Genomic DNA, 15,315 nt, shown 5'->3' with positions numbered 1-15,315 from the left:
AGGAAGAGAACTCGCCCAGAGTTAGTAGCGAGACAACAAAGCAGCACGGACTGGCATCATAATGTTCTTCTTGACTACCCCAAACCGTTCAGGCCCCGGACACCTGCATATACCCGTGGATAACATAAACAAATACCCCAATCCAAATTCGGTATATTAGACCTCTCAGATCTACTCACGATGTATACAATTAACTCCTTTTTTGTTTAATCGATAAAAGCGATATATCACTGTGAGATTTTGTGACGCCCCAAGAAAAGTATCGTTTTGGAGACCTATGGTTTCGTCTCTTCTAAAATAACAATTGCCTTTCCACTTTTCAGGACCCCCTTTCGTAAACTTTCAGTCACCCCATCTCTCTGCTTGGCTGACACAAATGGCTGACTCATCGTGTTGAATGTATCTTCGTTGAGTGATGATTCTTCGAATACGTGGGAAACAAGGCAACCGAGAATACAGATTTTAACACGATGATTTTCTCCACAAGGAACTGACACATTGCTTCCGTCAGGCCTTCGAGCTTCCATGTGTTCGTGGTCAAATACGTCTCCAGCTTTGGCCTGCATGAGCTCGTAGCGAGTTCCTATAGGGGCCACACAGCGAGCACGAAAGCAAAATGCACTTGTGAAGACTCGGTTCAGGGCATTCTGAATATCTTTTTCAAAGCTTTCCAGCTTTGAGGTTTCAAGCAATGAATTAAGAATGTTCAAAAGCTCACGCTGAACTTCTTCAGCGTGCGACTGAACCCAACAATCTCGGAACGGATGGTTTTCCTCCAACATGAGCTCGAGAGCTGCCCTATGGAACCCTTCGAGAGTGCCCCGCGGAGCTTTCCCGCGTGTCAGAAGTGGTACCAGGCAAAATATAGCGCCTTGAACTTACTGATACGTTTTATTGCTGCCTGATATCCCCTCAACATATAACCCTCTAGCTGCAAAGCATCCCAGCAGCTTGAGTAAAAGACTCGCTCTCGTATAAACCCGAATATTAGGGCGGAAAAGGCAAGTTTTGAGTCAGAAGACAGAACACTCATCTTCCCAAGACTTGACCTAATCAGTGCATCTAGCTGAGGATGTTTGCGTGGCTTTCTTCGCGCTTTTAAAAGCTGTTGGTCAGAGAGACATTGAAAAAGGAGTAAAGCCGCTTGGTTTATTGCAGTTTCAAGCCGAGTCAAATCCTCTGAGAACCTCGTTGACACACCATTGCCAGCTTGCGAGTCTTTTAGTACAGCGCTCAATCCTTCTGCGGTGTTTAGTTGATCTTCAAGTGACGAATTCTGCCGGATCTTCTCCTCGATCTCGATATTTCTTCTTTCAAGTTCTGCACTCAGTCCCTCTATCTCTTCCAAAGGACACGACCCTTTTTTCTTCGCCTCGTACTGTGTTTTGTACCAATGCAGCTTGCGACATAGCTCGAAATTTTCTTCTTGTAAATATCTGATGTCTTCTTCTAAAGCTGACGTCTTCCTTGTATGATGTATGCTCTGCAGATCTATTTCTCGCTTTAGGCGTTCGATCTGCTTTGCGTTGTGTCCGTCTCCCTCTATAGCGCTTTTGCTTTTAGTACTGATGAGTACCAGAGGTGGACTTTTGCTAATTTTCGATATCGGCGCATCTTCGCTCATCTCATTATCATTACACGCTCTCAGCATTTTATGGGAGGAAGAGGAAGTGACCCGAGACTAAAATCAACCATTATCAGTAATTTCGTAGTATTCCAAGCCAATGATTTGCATACTTCCGATCCCAAATCCGATACAGTCTGACTTGTAGAGATACGGTCGTCGGGATAGGATCCAAGGAGTCGCATTCGCTTTCGAGCATCTGCCTCTGCTTCCCCTGAATAAATTTCCGGCTCTGGAAAGCGTCGTGATTTGGTTCGGTGACGCTTTTGAGTTAATACGTCTGCGCTGAAAGATTGATTCGGAGACTCGGTTCCCCAGCGCCACCACCATTCCGACTGTCTTTGTTCAGAGAAAACAGGTGTTTCGGAATTGGATTGGGTGGGAGATTTGCTGGGTGATGCCAAGCTCATCGTGAATGATAGCAGTTCGTTGCGGTGAGAGAAACTTATGTGGAAGGTCGAGTCATACCATGGACGTTCAAATGTCGCCAATAAGCCGCTTTTGCATGAAAAAAAGGGGGAGCGGGGATTCGGGGGCCAACAGTAGGCAGACTCAATTTTCCGAACTAGTCGCTAGTAGCAACAAGATCCTTGCTAGTACAGAAAGCCCACGTGATTGCGTAGGAGAACAGTGTTTTATTTTGTGCGTTTTGCTGCTCGCTGTTGGGTTTCTCTCACAGGCTGTTCCTGATCTCTTCCAAGTGGTCCTCAATATGCTAGGAAATTCGAGATTGTCGACTGCCTTGGCGCACAGAAAACGGGTCTTCCAAGAAATTTCGGACGCAAATGAAGCCCCAGTCACTCCATCTGTGTCAGACAGCGACTCGATCGGTATTCGACCCGCAACACCAACAAGAAAACCAAATAGGAGGAAGAACGGTCATGATAATATGGCATACATTGTAGGCCTGGACTTTGGAACAACCATGACCTCAGTATCATACTGCCGTTTCAACTCAGACAAGCGCCCTGCGAAGGTACCTCGGGAAAAAATCAAGGACATTACCGATTGGCCATCTGCTGGTCGTGATCAGCAGAGAGGAGAAGTTCCCAGTGAAAGCCTATACCTTGACGATAAATTTTACTGGGGGTATCAAGCCCGCCAGAAACTGGAGCAATTTCATTACAGTGGAGGGGTATCAGATAAGACCGGCAGGCTGATAAGATTCACAAAACTTTTGTTAGCCGAACCTGAATCGAAAGAGGAAGATGGAGCAGGCTGCCAACTTCGAGAGGTGAGGGACACCTTGAGCCATTTGGGTAAAACTGTCCTTGATGCCGTTGAAGATTATCTGGTTGAGGTTTTTCGGTTTGCAAAGGACTTTCTGAAGGATCAGGTTAACTTTACTGAATCAAGTGAGGTTGAGCTTTCTCTGTCTGTTCCTGCAGGATGGCCCATCGAGGCTTCGTGGTCATTGCAACATATCGTTCGTGAAGCTGCAACCGTGGTCAACTTTGGCCAAGTATCGAGCCTATTTATAATAAACGAGCCCGAAGCTGCATCTGCATTTGCCCTAGACATAGTCGGCGGTACCAATGTATCGGTCAGTTATATCCATATCAGTGAATTTTCGAACTGAGGCTGACTGTTTCGAGGATAAAGAGAGGGGGGACATTCATGGTATGCGATGCTGGGGGAGGCACAGTAGTAAGTTTATTGAAGAGGACTGCTACGACGTGCAGCACGCTTACGAGGCGAAAAAGGATGTGACGACCTACACAGTAGAGCAAAAAAGTCCATTTCGGCTGATGGAAGCAGTCCCACCATCCGGTAAGCTTCATCTGCTTGGGGGATCTTTCTTCTAACATCTTTACACAGGTAAAAATCATGGTTCAACTTGTGTTAATCGGTCCATGGAAGATGACTTGTTAGGGATGCTGAGAGAAGAGCCATGCTTTTTTCAGAACAGAACATCAATAGAGCACCAGCTCTCTTACAATCTGTTTCGCAAATTTGAGAACGAGCTAAAACGAAATTTTGATTCCGGGGAGGGTTTGGTAGGATCTGCCTATCTGGACCTGCATGGCTTGGAAGAAAATCCTTCCAAAGGATTTGGAAAAGGCATGATTACTGTTAAGAGGTCTGAAGAGCTCAGCGTTTCTCCATCCACTAAGGAGGCCGGTCACTAAAAGTTACTGTTTTTTCTCTAGGGAGCGGGTCATGGAATGGTTTCGACCAAGCCTGGAAGGCATCACCGATCTCATCAAGCAACAGCTTGATGCCTGTGCAAATATTGATGTGAGGGTACAGGTAAGACTGCGTGGCTTGAAAGTGGTAGTCTCCGTCTAAATCTTTCAAAACAGAAAATTATTCTTTTCGGTGGGTACTCTCAGTCAAAGACTCTTCAGAATTTCTTGAAACAAAGATTTTCGCATCCTAAGATAGTTTGCCCGAAGCCTGGGTAAGATATTGCATATTTGTTGTTATTTTGGCTCATGGCTGACCGTCCTATTCCAGTGCCTTTGAAACGACTGTGTCGCGAGGAACGGTATATCGCGCTGTGGATAAAAGCAAAGGGCCATTGCGTAAAGCTATTGCAAATATTGGCATACTCCAAAGCGAGCCATATAATCCCAAAAAGTTTCCATCCCATAACCAGACTACCGGCGACAGGAACAGTCATAACAAGAGACTTTATGTCTATGGAACCGCGCAGTGGATTATCAAAAAAGTAAGTTGTTCCTATTTCGCTACGAGACCCAATACTCAATGCTTGTAGGGGAATCTCATGGACTGGAATGAGTCGGTTCGAGAGCGAAACCACCGAGTCATTCCAGTAGGTCAGCCGTGGGTGATCAAACAGTCCATTTATTACAATGCATTGATCGAAGATCCCCAAGACCATTACCCTGTAGACCATCCAAAAAATGCTGGTGAGTGATGGATTACGGTTTGTATCCATTGATTCAGTGTCCTGTGTTCTAATTAATCCATACACCAAATAGGTTCTCGGTGGGTAGATACGGTTGTCTTTGACATTACCAAAGCAAAAGAACAGTACCCGTTGAAAGCAAAGGGTCCGAGGCATGGGAAACATTACGAAATTTATTACGATCTCCTGGTAGAGCTTCAGGGTCGAAACCTGAAAGTTTCTGTGGTTTATCCTCCTGGAGGGGAAGTCCAGGGCTGCAAGGAAATCTCCGTTGCCGCCTGCTTTCGTCCTGGTACGGAATAATGGGCGATTATGTCATTCTAAGTGCATCACTACTCCGGGGCAAACCGAGTAGAGTTCAGACTTCAGATTGCTTACCCTTTGTTTTTATTTGGCAGGCTTTTGCCTTTTCTAGTTCTTATAATGTCCATCTCCTGATCTTGTTTTTGTTGTTCAGCCTGCGACTCTATTTATTTGTCTATCATTAAGAGTTACTGGTACGTCAAATTTTTAGAAGTATTTCGAGATAAACACTCTTACTCCAACTCAGCCGATAGCATCTGGTGCAGCAGAATACATGTTTTTATTCTAGCCAATAATCATGGGTTCGAAGGAGCTATTTCCTGGGAGACCAACTCCTTGCTCTATTTTGAGCTGCATTCCCAATATCTGCCTCCAATTGACAAATGGCGTTGATTCTGCTTTGGAGCTCCACTCTCCTCTGAGCTTGATAGGACGGTTCAAGTATTGGAAGTGTTTCTCATCCCACATATCCGCACAAATTTGTAAGGTTTTAAAGTATGAACCATGCCTCCACATTATGCTCGGAAGTTCAGGAATTTCATCATGATCTGGCGACCTGTCGAACACATAAAGGCCACGCTTCGGAAAATCTTCGCTGTCAGAAATTCCGTCGACCAAAACACATTTCCATTGCTCCTCACGCACAAGAGGCGGTAGTTTGGGCCACATCTGTATCTCATCACCTCTGTACACGATGGTTTGTTTACTTCGAAGACGTGAAAAGGCGATATATGAGTCACACGGCTCTCTTCGTCCAATCTTATGAGTCTGGTAGATGGATGATACCAATTTAAGTAGATAAGGGGACTTGTCGATCAGAAAACCAAATCGTAGATTGTCGGACCTAGTCACTAATAACTGATCAGGTATTAGCCCATCTCTTTTATAGAAGCAGCTGGAAATGCATAGCATGGAGACTGCTGCTGTTAAGTTGTCCATTATCGATTGGTTCAGTATGCGATGAAGCAGAACCTCGATTGTTGAAGTAGAAATGATTGGATTTTGATGCAATTCAAGATTCTCGAGAGGTTCCAATTTAGAAAGAAGTCTCCGCAAAGCTCCTTCCGAAATGTAAAAACATGTGAGCTGACGAGTGGGCTCCCATATATGAGACACAAACATGTGAATTGCAATTTTGACATAGAAAATCTCATCATGTTGATATCCTTCTCGAAGTCGAACCTCTGTCGTCCAAATATTTTCCAAGGCACCTAATGTCTCTGCTCTGACTCTCCAGGAACTAGAAAGACATTTTAACATGTCGTGAAGCCACACTTGAGCTGTTTCGGTTGATGCAAACGAGAGCAAAAAGTTGTCAATGTCACCTTCCAAGAGTTGAAGTGCGAGATAGCGTGATTCAAGGATGGACGCGTCCCGAATAGCGCCTTCTGGACAAATGATGTTCAAATATTCCAGACTGGGGTGCACACTAGCGATTGGAGCTTGAATCGTCGGTGCTGGTGTAGCTTGTGATTGGTTCAACCAATTGGAGATGCTTCGGGTTCGGGATATTGTCGAAAACACGTTCGTATCCGTCGTTGAAATATCGCCTGTGGATATCGTGTTCAGTTCGCCTAATATTGCGGGTCGATAAACATCGCGAGCCCAATCAAATATGTAATCCATGATCAGAAGAAGTTGCAAAGCACCATTTTTGCTGCGAATGTTTCCACTCCACAAATCAACTACTGGCTTGAAAGTCTCAGTTCGGAATGAATCTTCATCATATAACAGATGAAACTTTACTCACATATTTGATCTCGGATTCATTTACAAATGCCGCCGAGACTTCCCAAATTTCACCCCGCCAAGCCAAGAACCAGACAATCGGCCCTGATTCCCACTGCGTTTCTTCTCCCGTCGCTAACTTGAGGTTGAGCTGCACATTTAAAAGGCGCCTAATTACAAACGCTGTCTGCATGTTGACCTCTCCTCGGTCTGCCCCTTTACTTGACTTTGCTTCCATGACAAGAAATGGATAAAGCAGGGGCTCCCCCTCAGGCTCAAATGGACTGACTTCCATGGCTTCACGTAGCGACGGACAGGGCGTAGCTGCAGCACCGCGCTTATCATCCGAATCCAAAAGGAGCTTGAAGTTGTCTGTTTGTTTTAATCCATAGACTCGGTCTGGCGCTTCCGAACGTTTCAGCTTTTCAGGTTGAGAGAGCACAGGCAAAGGCGGATCATGTCTGATTTTTTGCTCTGCTCGGTCGGAGAAGAGCATGCTGATACCACTGTCATACCTAGGTTTCGGTAAATGACTATGCGCCAAGTGGAATAGGAAAGGCTTAGGCATACTGGCTTTGCCCCCAAATAGGTGGACATCGACATGGCTTACGCTTCTGGCGTCGGGCTTCGAGCAACTCCGCCCGCACGTGAATCCCGTCCGTAGCCGCGGGTATCTCAGACTCCCACAATTTGTTGCGACATTTCGGACTGAGTGTTATTAGTTAAAGGTATTCCAGACTTAAATCTTCTTCCTGGTCTCACCAAGCAACCTCGACCGAGAATCGGTGCATTATCTCGTTCTCGACGGCAAACCTCCAGCCGCTTTCATTCCTCCGTTCTCTCCAAGCGTTATCTGCCAGTTGCGACAGGCGATCAGCGCGGTTTCGTGTTGAGTTTCTCCATGGCTTTTCAATGGAGTCAATCGAGATATCCTCGACGAAACTGTTGTATTCGTGACGGCCGAGCTTTTGTATATCCGCGAATAGTCTCCTATAGGTTTGTGGCCAATTATCGGGCTCTACTGGGCCAAGAAACTGTATTCCCAACCGGTCCGCCCACTTCAAGCGAAGGCTGTATTCAGTGGAGTTCATCGTTAAATAAAAATGGATGGCACTTGGCCATTCCTGAGGAGTTGGTGTTGGAGAGGAATCCCGTTACCCCGCGCTAGAACAACAGGTCCAAGACAATTGGGCAGAATTGAGCCTGTAACCTGGGTAGCTAGTTACCGAATGAAATGGAGACTGTCCATGACACTTTTGCGTTATTCAGTAATGATTATCTAGACGTGTTGCCCCCTCTGAGAAGCTCACAAGAATATGCAATCGTTCCAAATAACGACTTGCAGCAAACTGAATTTTGCTGCAAATTGATCGACCGCGAAGACTTATCGCAAGAACATTGTTGTTTTCAGAGGATCTTTGCTGGTAGAGAATATCATAACCTTCTACAATTGAGGTCCTGTCTAGTATGGTCTCTGTCTTTTTTTTTTCTCTTCCTTCTTTTCCCTCCTTCCCAACTTCAGTGTTTTTGTCGACTATACTCTTTTCTCTTCAGGATTAGAACATCCTTGTCACACGAAAGACATCAGTGCTTGTATTCATAACTTGAGCTCAAAACGGGCACTGATTTTAGTAGGTTAGCCCCGATCACCCCCCTGGGTGAGAATTGTCACCTCGTTCACACCTCTCTCATCCGTATGACCCACACTCACCCAACAGTGCCGCTTGGGTGCTGAGGGCGCATTGAGAATTGGCTGTGTAGAATACTTGGCTTAAGTACGGCTGAGCGGACGGGAAGCCCTGTTTTCCACACCCTATGGTCGTATGTGCTTGTTATTACATAGTACAGGATTATATTATGCAATAGATAACTAAAGAGTGAGAGACGTGAGACATATATTAGGCATGTGTACGGAGTGGAGCACCCATTCAGTATATCCAGCACTTTGAAGTGAAGACCAAGAAGGGCGAAAAATATAGTAAACGACATAAAAGTAATATTTGTGGACTACGAAGAAGACAAATAAACTGAGAATTCAAGCTTATTGATTCGACTATTCGAGGTTCGGACTTGAAATGTTCTGGCCTTATCTGTTGTAGCATTGATGTATTCCGGCCTAAAGTACTCATATTACAAAGTAAACTGCGAGCAAGATCGGACACAAGCCACCGGCGCTTCGTGCCGTCGATGCTTTGTCATATTACAGTGACTTCCAAGGTTAGTTTTCCATGCCACGTGAGAACTACGAGAAGCGAGATATCAAAGCCCATGGTAACATGCGAAAAGAGTTGATTCTTGGCGAGGCTAACTTCTGGACGAACTATCAAATTCGAACACCTCCCCGTAAGCAACAGTATCATGAAATCCCCAACAAATGAAGTCCCTAGTTGGTGGGTATGTTGCTCGGCGTGACAGGCAGCTCCTCCATGACTGTTTGCTGAGCGGGAGCCGCGGCAACTTTATTCAAAGGGCCCTGGGTTAGGTTGGCCGGGTTTCGGAAGCAGTTCTCAGATGAATGGCCGGCTTGACGCTTGTGAAACTGACAAAAGAAAGGGAGAGGATGGTGATGTTTGTTCAAGCTAAAAGAGTGAGCTTGGTTGAGACTGTTAAGGCGTCGATCCTCGGAAACGACGAAATCCGCGAAGGTTGACTCGATAGTTGTATCCGTGGAAACTTTCGAATTGAGAAAGCCGTCGAGCCACGGGTGCGCGGCCGGGTTGGCGCTGACGGCATTCAGGAAATGATAAAAGATGAGAAGTGGCGTGAGCTTAGTTGAGTTACACTCTTGCAGCACGCCGAGGGCCATGCGCCACTCGTTGACGAACGCCTGGGGTTTATTTGAGGTGTATGTTGTGTTGATGAACTTGAGGAAATTGGAGAAGCCGGCTTCGTAAGACCGGGCTGCGAAGGCGCGGTGGAGGTTGGCGTATGCGGTACGTGCGTTATTGGCGTCAAGGATGTAGAACTTGACCGTCTCATGAACGGTGGCGTTAAGTAAAGGGAGCAGGTAACGACTGGCAGTATCCCACTGGGTACGAGCCTCCACTTCGCTGGGGGTGGGCTGTGTGGGGTCGGCTGTACTGGGTTCGGTCCACACGCCGGTGAGAAGTTCGTAATATCTCAGGTCCCGCGAGTCAAGGGTCCACTTGAGTGAAGTAGTCCACGTAGAGAAATTAGACTCGCCGACGAGAGGTGGGACAAGTTCGAGGAGGGTAGGCTCAGCAAAGCCAATAGAAGCCATTTTAACGACGAGATCAGCAAAAGGAAAAGTTGAAAGTGGATGGATGAAGATGGATTATCGATAAACAAAAGGGATCAACACGTGAATATGGTGGGTGCTGGTGCAAAATCTGCTGGTCGACAAAGAAATTGTGAAAACAAACATGAAGAAGGAGCGAAGATCTCACGTGAATCTATATATCTCTTAGAACATAAAATGTCAAAGTAGGTAGTGACCCCCTTATTGCTGAAGTTAAGATGCCAACTATGTATTTACTGCACTATTCAGGCATAGCCGTCTAATCTATATCGACCCTCGATTGGGGTGCTGCTATAAAGGATAGACACAAAAACATTTAAACGAATACAACAGCCTGAGAATAGTTATTTGAGTATATATGCTACCATTCTAAATAGAAATTATAATGTCCTTGATATGATTAAACCAAACCAATTTAATGTTCAGATTGCCGAAATCCTATAATCTCAAGCCTAAGCGGCCGACTGTTCCAGTTCTATGTAAATCATTGGCCAACTTTAATCCTGAAAAATAGATTGTCGCATGGCATTTGACGCTACTATCAATGATTTTGTTCTGCTTAGTCTGTACAAAGCCAGCGTGGCAAAGACTGAATCTAATTGCTATGCTGAGCATCTAAAATTTGGCATAGAACACAAGGCAATTAATGTTCTCTTGCAAAGGCTAGACTCAATACTTCGGTATTACTAAAAGTATTCGATATCACCTATATATAGACGGTCCAGTCTCCAAAGCCTTCTAGTTTTTTTACATGAAAGCTCTTCTTGTTCTGTAGTAACCCAGATTTCCACGGATAGAGGCCAATTTCTTACTGATTAGGTCTAGATCTCCTCTAGTGAGACTTACGCCATACATAGTATAATGTAGATAAGTTCCATAGGAACAAATGCTTTAGCAAACAGGTTCCTGAAATCTCCAACCAGACAGGTAGAGCCTTGGATTTCTCCTTCCAGGCTTCTCCACGGGTCCACGTCATAATGACCTAATATGATTGTGCCTTAGGCCTCTATATCCCCACTCGCTCCACTAACGGGATGTATATCAAGGTGCTTATTGTAATGAGGCATAGAAAAACATAGAGAGAACCTCTAGAGAGCATACTTCTTGACTATGGGTTGAATTAGACACCGGCCTTCCAGCATAGTGGGGAGTTGGTGGGAGTTGGTGGCATACTGACACCAATTGGGGCATTTCTTAAATTAGACCTGCTCCACAATCTATACAACATACAACATACACTGAGTGAAAAAGAGTCATTCAGTAATGCTTATATTGTGGGGCCGAATGGGAATCCTTCTGCGGCATAAGATTAAACGCCGAAGACCGGAGTTCTGCGTTTTACCATTGTAATTGTTCGATCCTCCCATTCCTGTTGTTTGCTAATTTGATCTCAGACTGAGATCGTTGTCATTTGCTAGATTGTTTGCTAAATCTACGGGGGATAAATATCCTGCTCTTCTCTCTCTCCCTGCACTCTTGAGGGTGATGAATACTTCATCAATGCCATTTGGACACTTCATAGGATATATTCAGAAGAGACTAGGTTGTAGTCACATTCGAAGGGTGTGTTCACCAGGTGATGATACCCTGGGGCTTATCGTGTTCCTTGTCGCTAGACATCGTCGCCTAATCAAGAATTGGAAGAGGATCAAGATGGAATATGAAGGAGTATTCCTGACATCTTTTAGATTTGCGAGCCGGAAATCGGCGAAATCCCTGCTTGTAATAAATGTTTAAATGTTCTGGGCTCATTGTCTCAAACAAAGAATGCTGTCAGTGGTTCGGGCCGAAAAAGGATCATCTTTGGAAAAAAAACCTGTTCCGATCATGTTTGACTCATCTAGGCCGGCATATCGGCAGTGTAATCACGAAGCTAAAGTTGGGCTAGATTCAGCTGCAGCCGTGGATGATATATTTTATAGCAAGAGTGCTCTCGGCGATCGCTCGGACCGAGATTGTGCCGCTTAAATCGTCACTTCCATGCCGAATTCCCGGTGATCGCCCGGTCTATGTCGGAGATCGGTCGGCCTTGCAAGTATACCTTTCGCCTTCTTGGGAGTATAAGTATTTGACATGTTACCTTCAAACATTTGGCATAACCATTTGAATACCCTCAAAAGTCCTTCCAGCCTTCTGAGCTCTCACATTCATCATTATGTCTGCACCAATACCAGAAGAAGAGGCTCCAGAGCCATTGCATTCCCAGTATCTCTCCAGGACTGAAACCCAAGACAGCCTCCGCAACCGGGGTATTTCTGAAACTCCTTCAAGATTGGACTACAACTATCCAGCCATTGGGCATAACACGGACCCTGTGTTTCCTGAAGAATACACCGTTGAAACCAGTACCGGTCTTGTTCCCGAAAAGACGCTTAAGGAGGTCCAGTCTCGTGCTTCTACCTCATCCACAAAAGCCCACACACCAAACGAGGTCGACACCGATTTGGAGAAAGGAGGGAAAGGCCCCACGGAGTTTGTGACCTTCACCATTGATGACCCTGAACACCCTTACAATTGGTCCCGTGTTTATCGATGGTACATCACTCTTGTAGCCTCGAGTCTTGTGGTATGCGTCGCATTCGGGTCCTCCATCGTCACCGGAGGATTGGGCTTGATCGAAGAACAATACAATGTCTCTCTTGAAGTTGCAATCCTGACCTGTTCAATTATGGTTTGTGGATTCGCCGTCGGTCCTCTACTATGGTCTCCGCTGTCTGAGATTATCGGCCGAAGACCTGTATACATCATCTCTCTCGGTCTATATGTCATCTTCAACATCCCATGCGCTCTGGCCCCAAACATCGGCTGCTTGCTCGCCTGCCGATTCCTATGTGGTGTTTTCTCTAGTTCGGGTCTTTCTCTCGCTGGTGGCACCATCGCTGATATCTGGAGCATTGAGGAGCGCGGTATGGCTATTGCTTACTTCGCCGCTGCACCCTACTGTGGTCCTGTCCTTGGCCCCATCGTGACGGGTTGGATTAATGTTGGAAGCGGCCGCCTCGACCTCTTCTTCTGGGTGAACCTAGCCTTTGCCGGTGCTATCATGGTTATGATCGGCCTAGTGCCAGAGACATATGCTCCAGTGATTCTCAAGCGCCGCGCCGCTAAACTGCGCAAAGAAACCGGAAACCCAAATATCATCACAGAGCAAGAAAAGACGAAGCTCACATTCCAAGAAATCGCTCGCACAAGCCTGATCAGACCCATCACTATGATCATGACCGAGCCCGTCCTCGACCTCATGTGCATGTATATCGTCCTGATCTACGCAATGCTCTACGCTTTCTTCTTCGCATATCCGGTGATCTTCACTAAGCTCCATGGCTACAACGACGGACAGATCGGACTCATGTTCATCCCCATTCTGATTGGTGCCGGCTTCGCCCTAGTTGTCACTCCAGTCATCGAGGGCAAGTTCCGGAAAATCTGTAGCTTACGATCTCCAACACCAGAAGACCGACTGCACGCAGCTTTGCTCGGTGCACCTTTCATCCCGATCGCTTTCTTCATCTTAGGTGCTACCTCCTACAAGCATATTATCTGGGTTGGACCTGCTTCTTCAGGAATCGCCTTTGGCTTTGGCATGGTGTTGTGCTACTACGCAGTGAATAACTATATCATTGACTCGTACCAGAAATACGCTGCATCGGCTTTGGCTGCCAAGGTTTTCCTGCGCTCTGGTGGCGGCGCAGCTTTCCCGCTGTTTACTACGCAGATGTATGATCGACTTGGATTGCAGTGGGCTTCTTGGCTACTTGCGTTTATTGGTGTTGCCATGGTCTTGATTCCATATGTCTTCTACTGGTTTGGTGGGAAACTGCGTGCAAAACTTACCCGGGACTAGAAGTCCTTTGGTACTGTTCTTTCTCGCAGTGAAGATATAAGATTGGGAAGCTCAGAATCGATTGGTGGAGAGAAGAGAGTCTCGATTAGATATAATTTGGTAATGAAATAATAGACTTATAGATAGAATATCATGTCAATGGATAATATTTTGGATTAGCTCATGCATAATCCAGTGCTAATCACCCTCTCTTTGTTTAGTACTCCGTGGAACATCTATAGTATAGACAGACGTCAAAATAGTGAATGGGCTAGCTATGCGATCACAGCTACTGGCTAGAGAGAGGTAGTATGGGATCCATTGTTGAATGCATGAAAGTACAAGAATATCTAGAGCATGAGATGTATGTAGGAAACAGTAAGTCTAGCAACAAGCACGGGAGACGGGACTATCTAACAAGTACGGCGTAATATGGACATGTATGCTATCATTCTCTTATACACGTCATATGATTGATATACGACCATTGGGTTTAACACCAGATTTGGGCTTCTGGGCCACTTATTTGACGGTCTTGTTGCTCACAGAGAAGAAGGTCTTGCTCTCCTGATTGGGTTCCCTGTGTTAGTTTGCTCCCTCACCCGGTTGTCACATTGATTCTCAACCTGTCTAAAGTCTAAAGCGCACTCACTCTGTTCACATGGATCGGAACTCATTGATTTTGATTCTATAATCCCCCGCGGTGTAATATCAATCACATACGACCATAGGGTGTGGAAAACAGGGCTTCCCGTCCGCTCAGCCGTACTTAAGCCACACGCCGGTGAGTTAGTAGTTGGGTGGGTGACCACCAGCGAATCCTCACTGTTGTATGTTTTTATGTTTTAATGTTTTTAATCTTTTTTTTTTCGACGTAGCATTTAGGTTAATCATTTGAGGAATGGCGCCGAGTCTAGAAATACTAAGTATCGCTCGTAGACTATTAAAGTGATTATAGCGACAAGACAATAAAGCCAGCTGACCATTTCAGATAGTCATTGGTCTTTGCATTGATATATGTTTGTATACCAGACCACCTTCAGCGCTTTATGATATGGTGATACTAGGACGGAGGAAATATGATCATGGCCTATCCTCGCTGTTATAATTGAAATCCCCCGCTAGCTTCTCAAACTTCAACCATTTCTCCGGTATATCCGACAATCCATGACCTTCCTAATAGGGGGAATTTATCTAGTTTAAGTGCCCTGAATGGAGCGTCGAGATTCCCTTGCCTAACTGTGGGCGCTGCGTAACCATCTCAGACATGCTGTTGTATGGTTCTAGTTTTCTTTTTGTACGTTCAATCATTGGGTTAGATTTATTCTCATGGCCTATATATTCATCTTCGCTATGATTTCTTCCAGTTTATCTATCACTCAAAAAGGTTAAATATCACGCCTGATTTCCCGTACCCACCTGGACGTTGCGGAGGTCATCAGTATGGGTCACTATACAGTGTGAACGTGCCATATGTTCCACATATTTATTTAGTTCCGGTCATTAGCGAAGAGCGCCCCGATATCAGGAGCAGTTTGATTATATTAATGGTCGCTGATGGAGAAAAAATATTCGGGTAGATTGATAAGCCCATTTCTAATATTGCGACATGATGGCGTGTTGAAATAGCGTGCTACATATCACTCCAAGCCATTCCCCGCATATATAAATCTGACAGTTATCCCATTTTCTTTCTCATTCACCCT

General features: G+C 45.5%; 4 protein-coding genes across 4 annotated transcripts; 2 read left to right on the top strand and 2 right to left on the bottom strand.

Annotated features, from left to right (window-relative positions):
* Positions 1-2,336: 2,336 nt before the first annotated feature.
* On the top strand, positions 2,337-4,799 carry PGRI_095340 (Hsp70 family protein; the record flags this gene model as incomplete). Its single annotated transcript, XM_040797247.1, has 8 exons — positions 2,337-3,167; positions 3,220-3,394; positions 3,545-3,704; positions 3,775-3,874; positions 3,928-4,025; positions 4,082-4,295; positions 4,344-4,497; positions 4,570-4,799. 8 exons carry the CDS (start codon positions 2,337-2,339, stop codon positions 4,797-4,799), a joined length of 1,962 nt encoding a protein of 653 aa, XP_040649809.1.
* Positions 4,800-5,682: 883 nt separating this feature from the next.
* On the bottom strand, positions 5,683-7,618 carry PGRI_095330 (uncharacterized protein; the record flags this gene model as incomplete). The annotated part of the gene is made up of 5 exons (XM_040797246.1): positions 5,683-5,722; positions 5,920-6,491; positions 6,550-7,042; positions 7,098-7,235; positions 7,290-7,618. The coding sequence occupies 5 exons, from the start codon at positions 7,616-7,618 to the stop codon at positions 5,683-5,685; spliced, it is 1,572 nt and encodes a 523-aa protein (XP_040649808.1).
* Positions 7,619-8,910: 1,292 nt separating this feature from the next.
* On the bottom strand, positions 8,911-9,768 carry PGRI_095320 (uncharacterized protein; the record flags this gene model as incomplete). The annotated part of the gene is made up of 1 exon (XM_040797245.1): positions 8,911-9,768. One exon carries the CDS (start codon positions 9,766-9,768, stop codon positions 8,911-8,913), a length of 858 nt encoding a protein of 285 aa, XP_040649807.1.
* A 2,173-nt stretch (positions 9,769-11,941) lies between these two features.
* PGRI_095310 (MFS transporter) lies at positions 11,942-13,630 on the top strand (the record flags this gene model as incomplete). Its single annotated transcript, XM_040797244.1, has 1 exon — positions 11,942-13,630. One exon carries the CDS (start codon positions 11,942-11,944, stop codon positions 13,628-13,630), a length of 1,689 nt encoding a protein of 562 aa, XP_040649806.1.
* Positions 13,631-15,315: the final 1,685 nt, after the last annotated feature.

This window comes from Penicillium griseofulvum (genome assembly GCF_001561935.1).
Source record: "Penicillium griseofulvum strain PG3 chromosome Unknown contig_16, whole genome shotgun sequence".
NCBI classification, from domain to species: domain Eukaryota; kingdom Fungi; phylum Ascomycota; class Eurotiomycetes; order Eurotiales; family Aspergillaceae; genus Penicillium; species Penicillium griseofulvum.
Note: the sequence above shows the minus strand (reverse complement) of the source record. Positions and strands in the feature narration are given on the sequence as shown.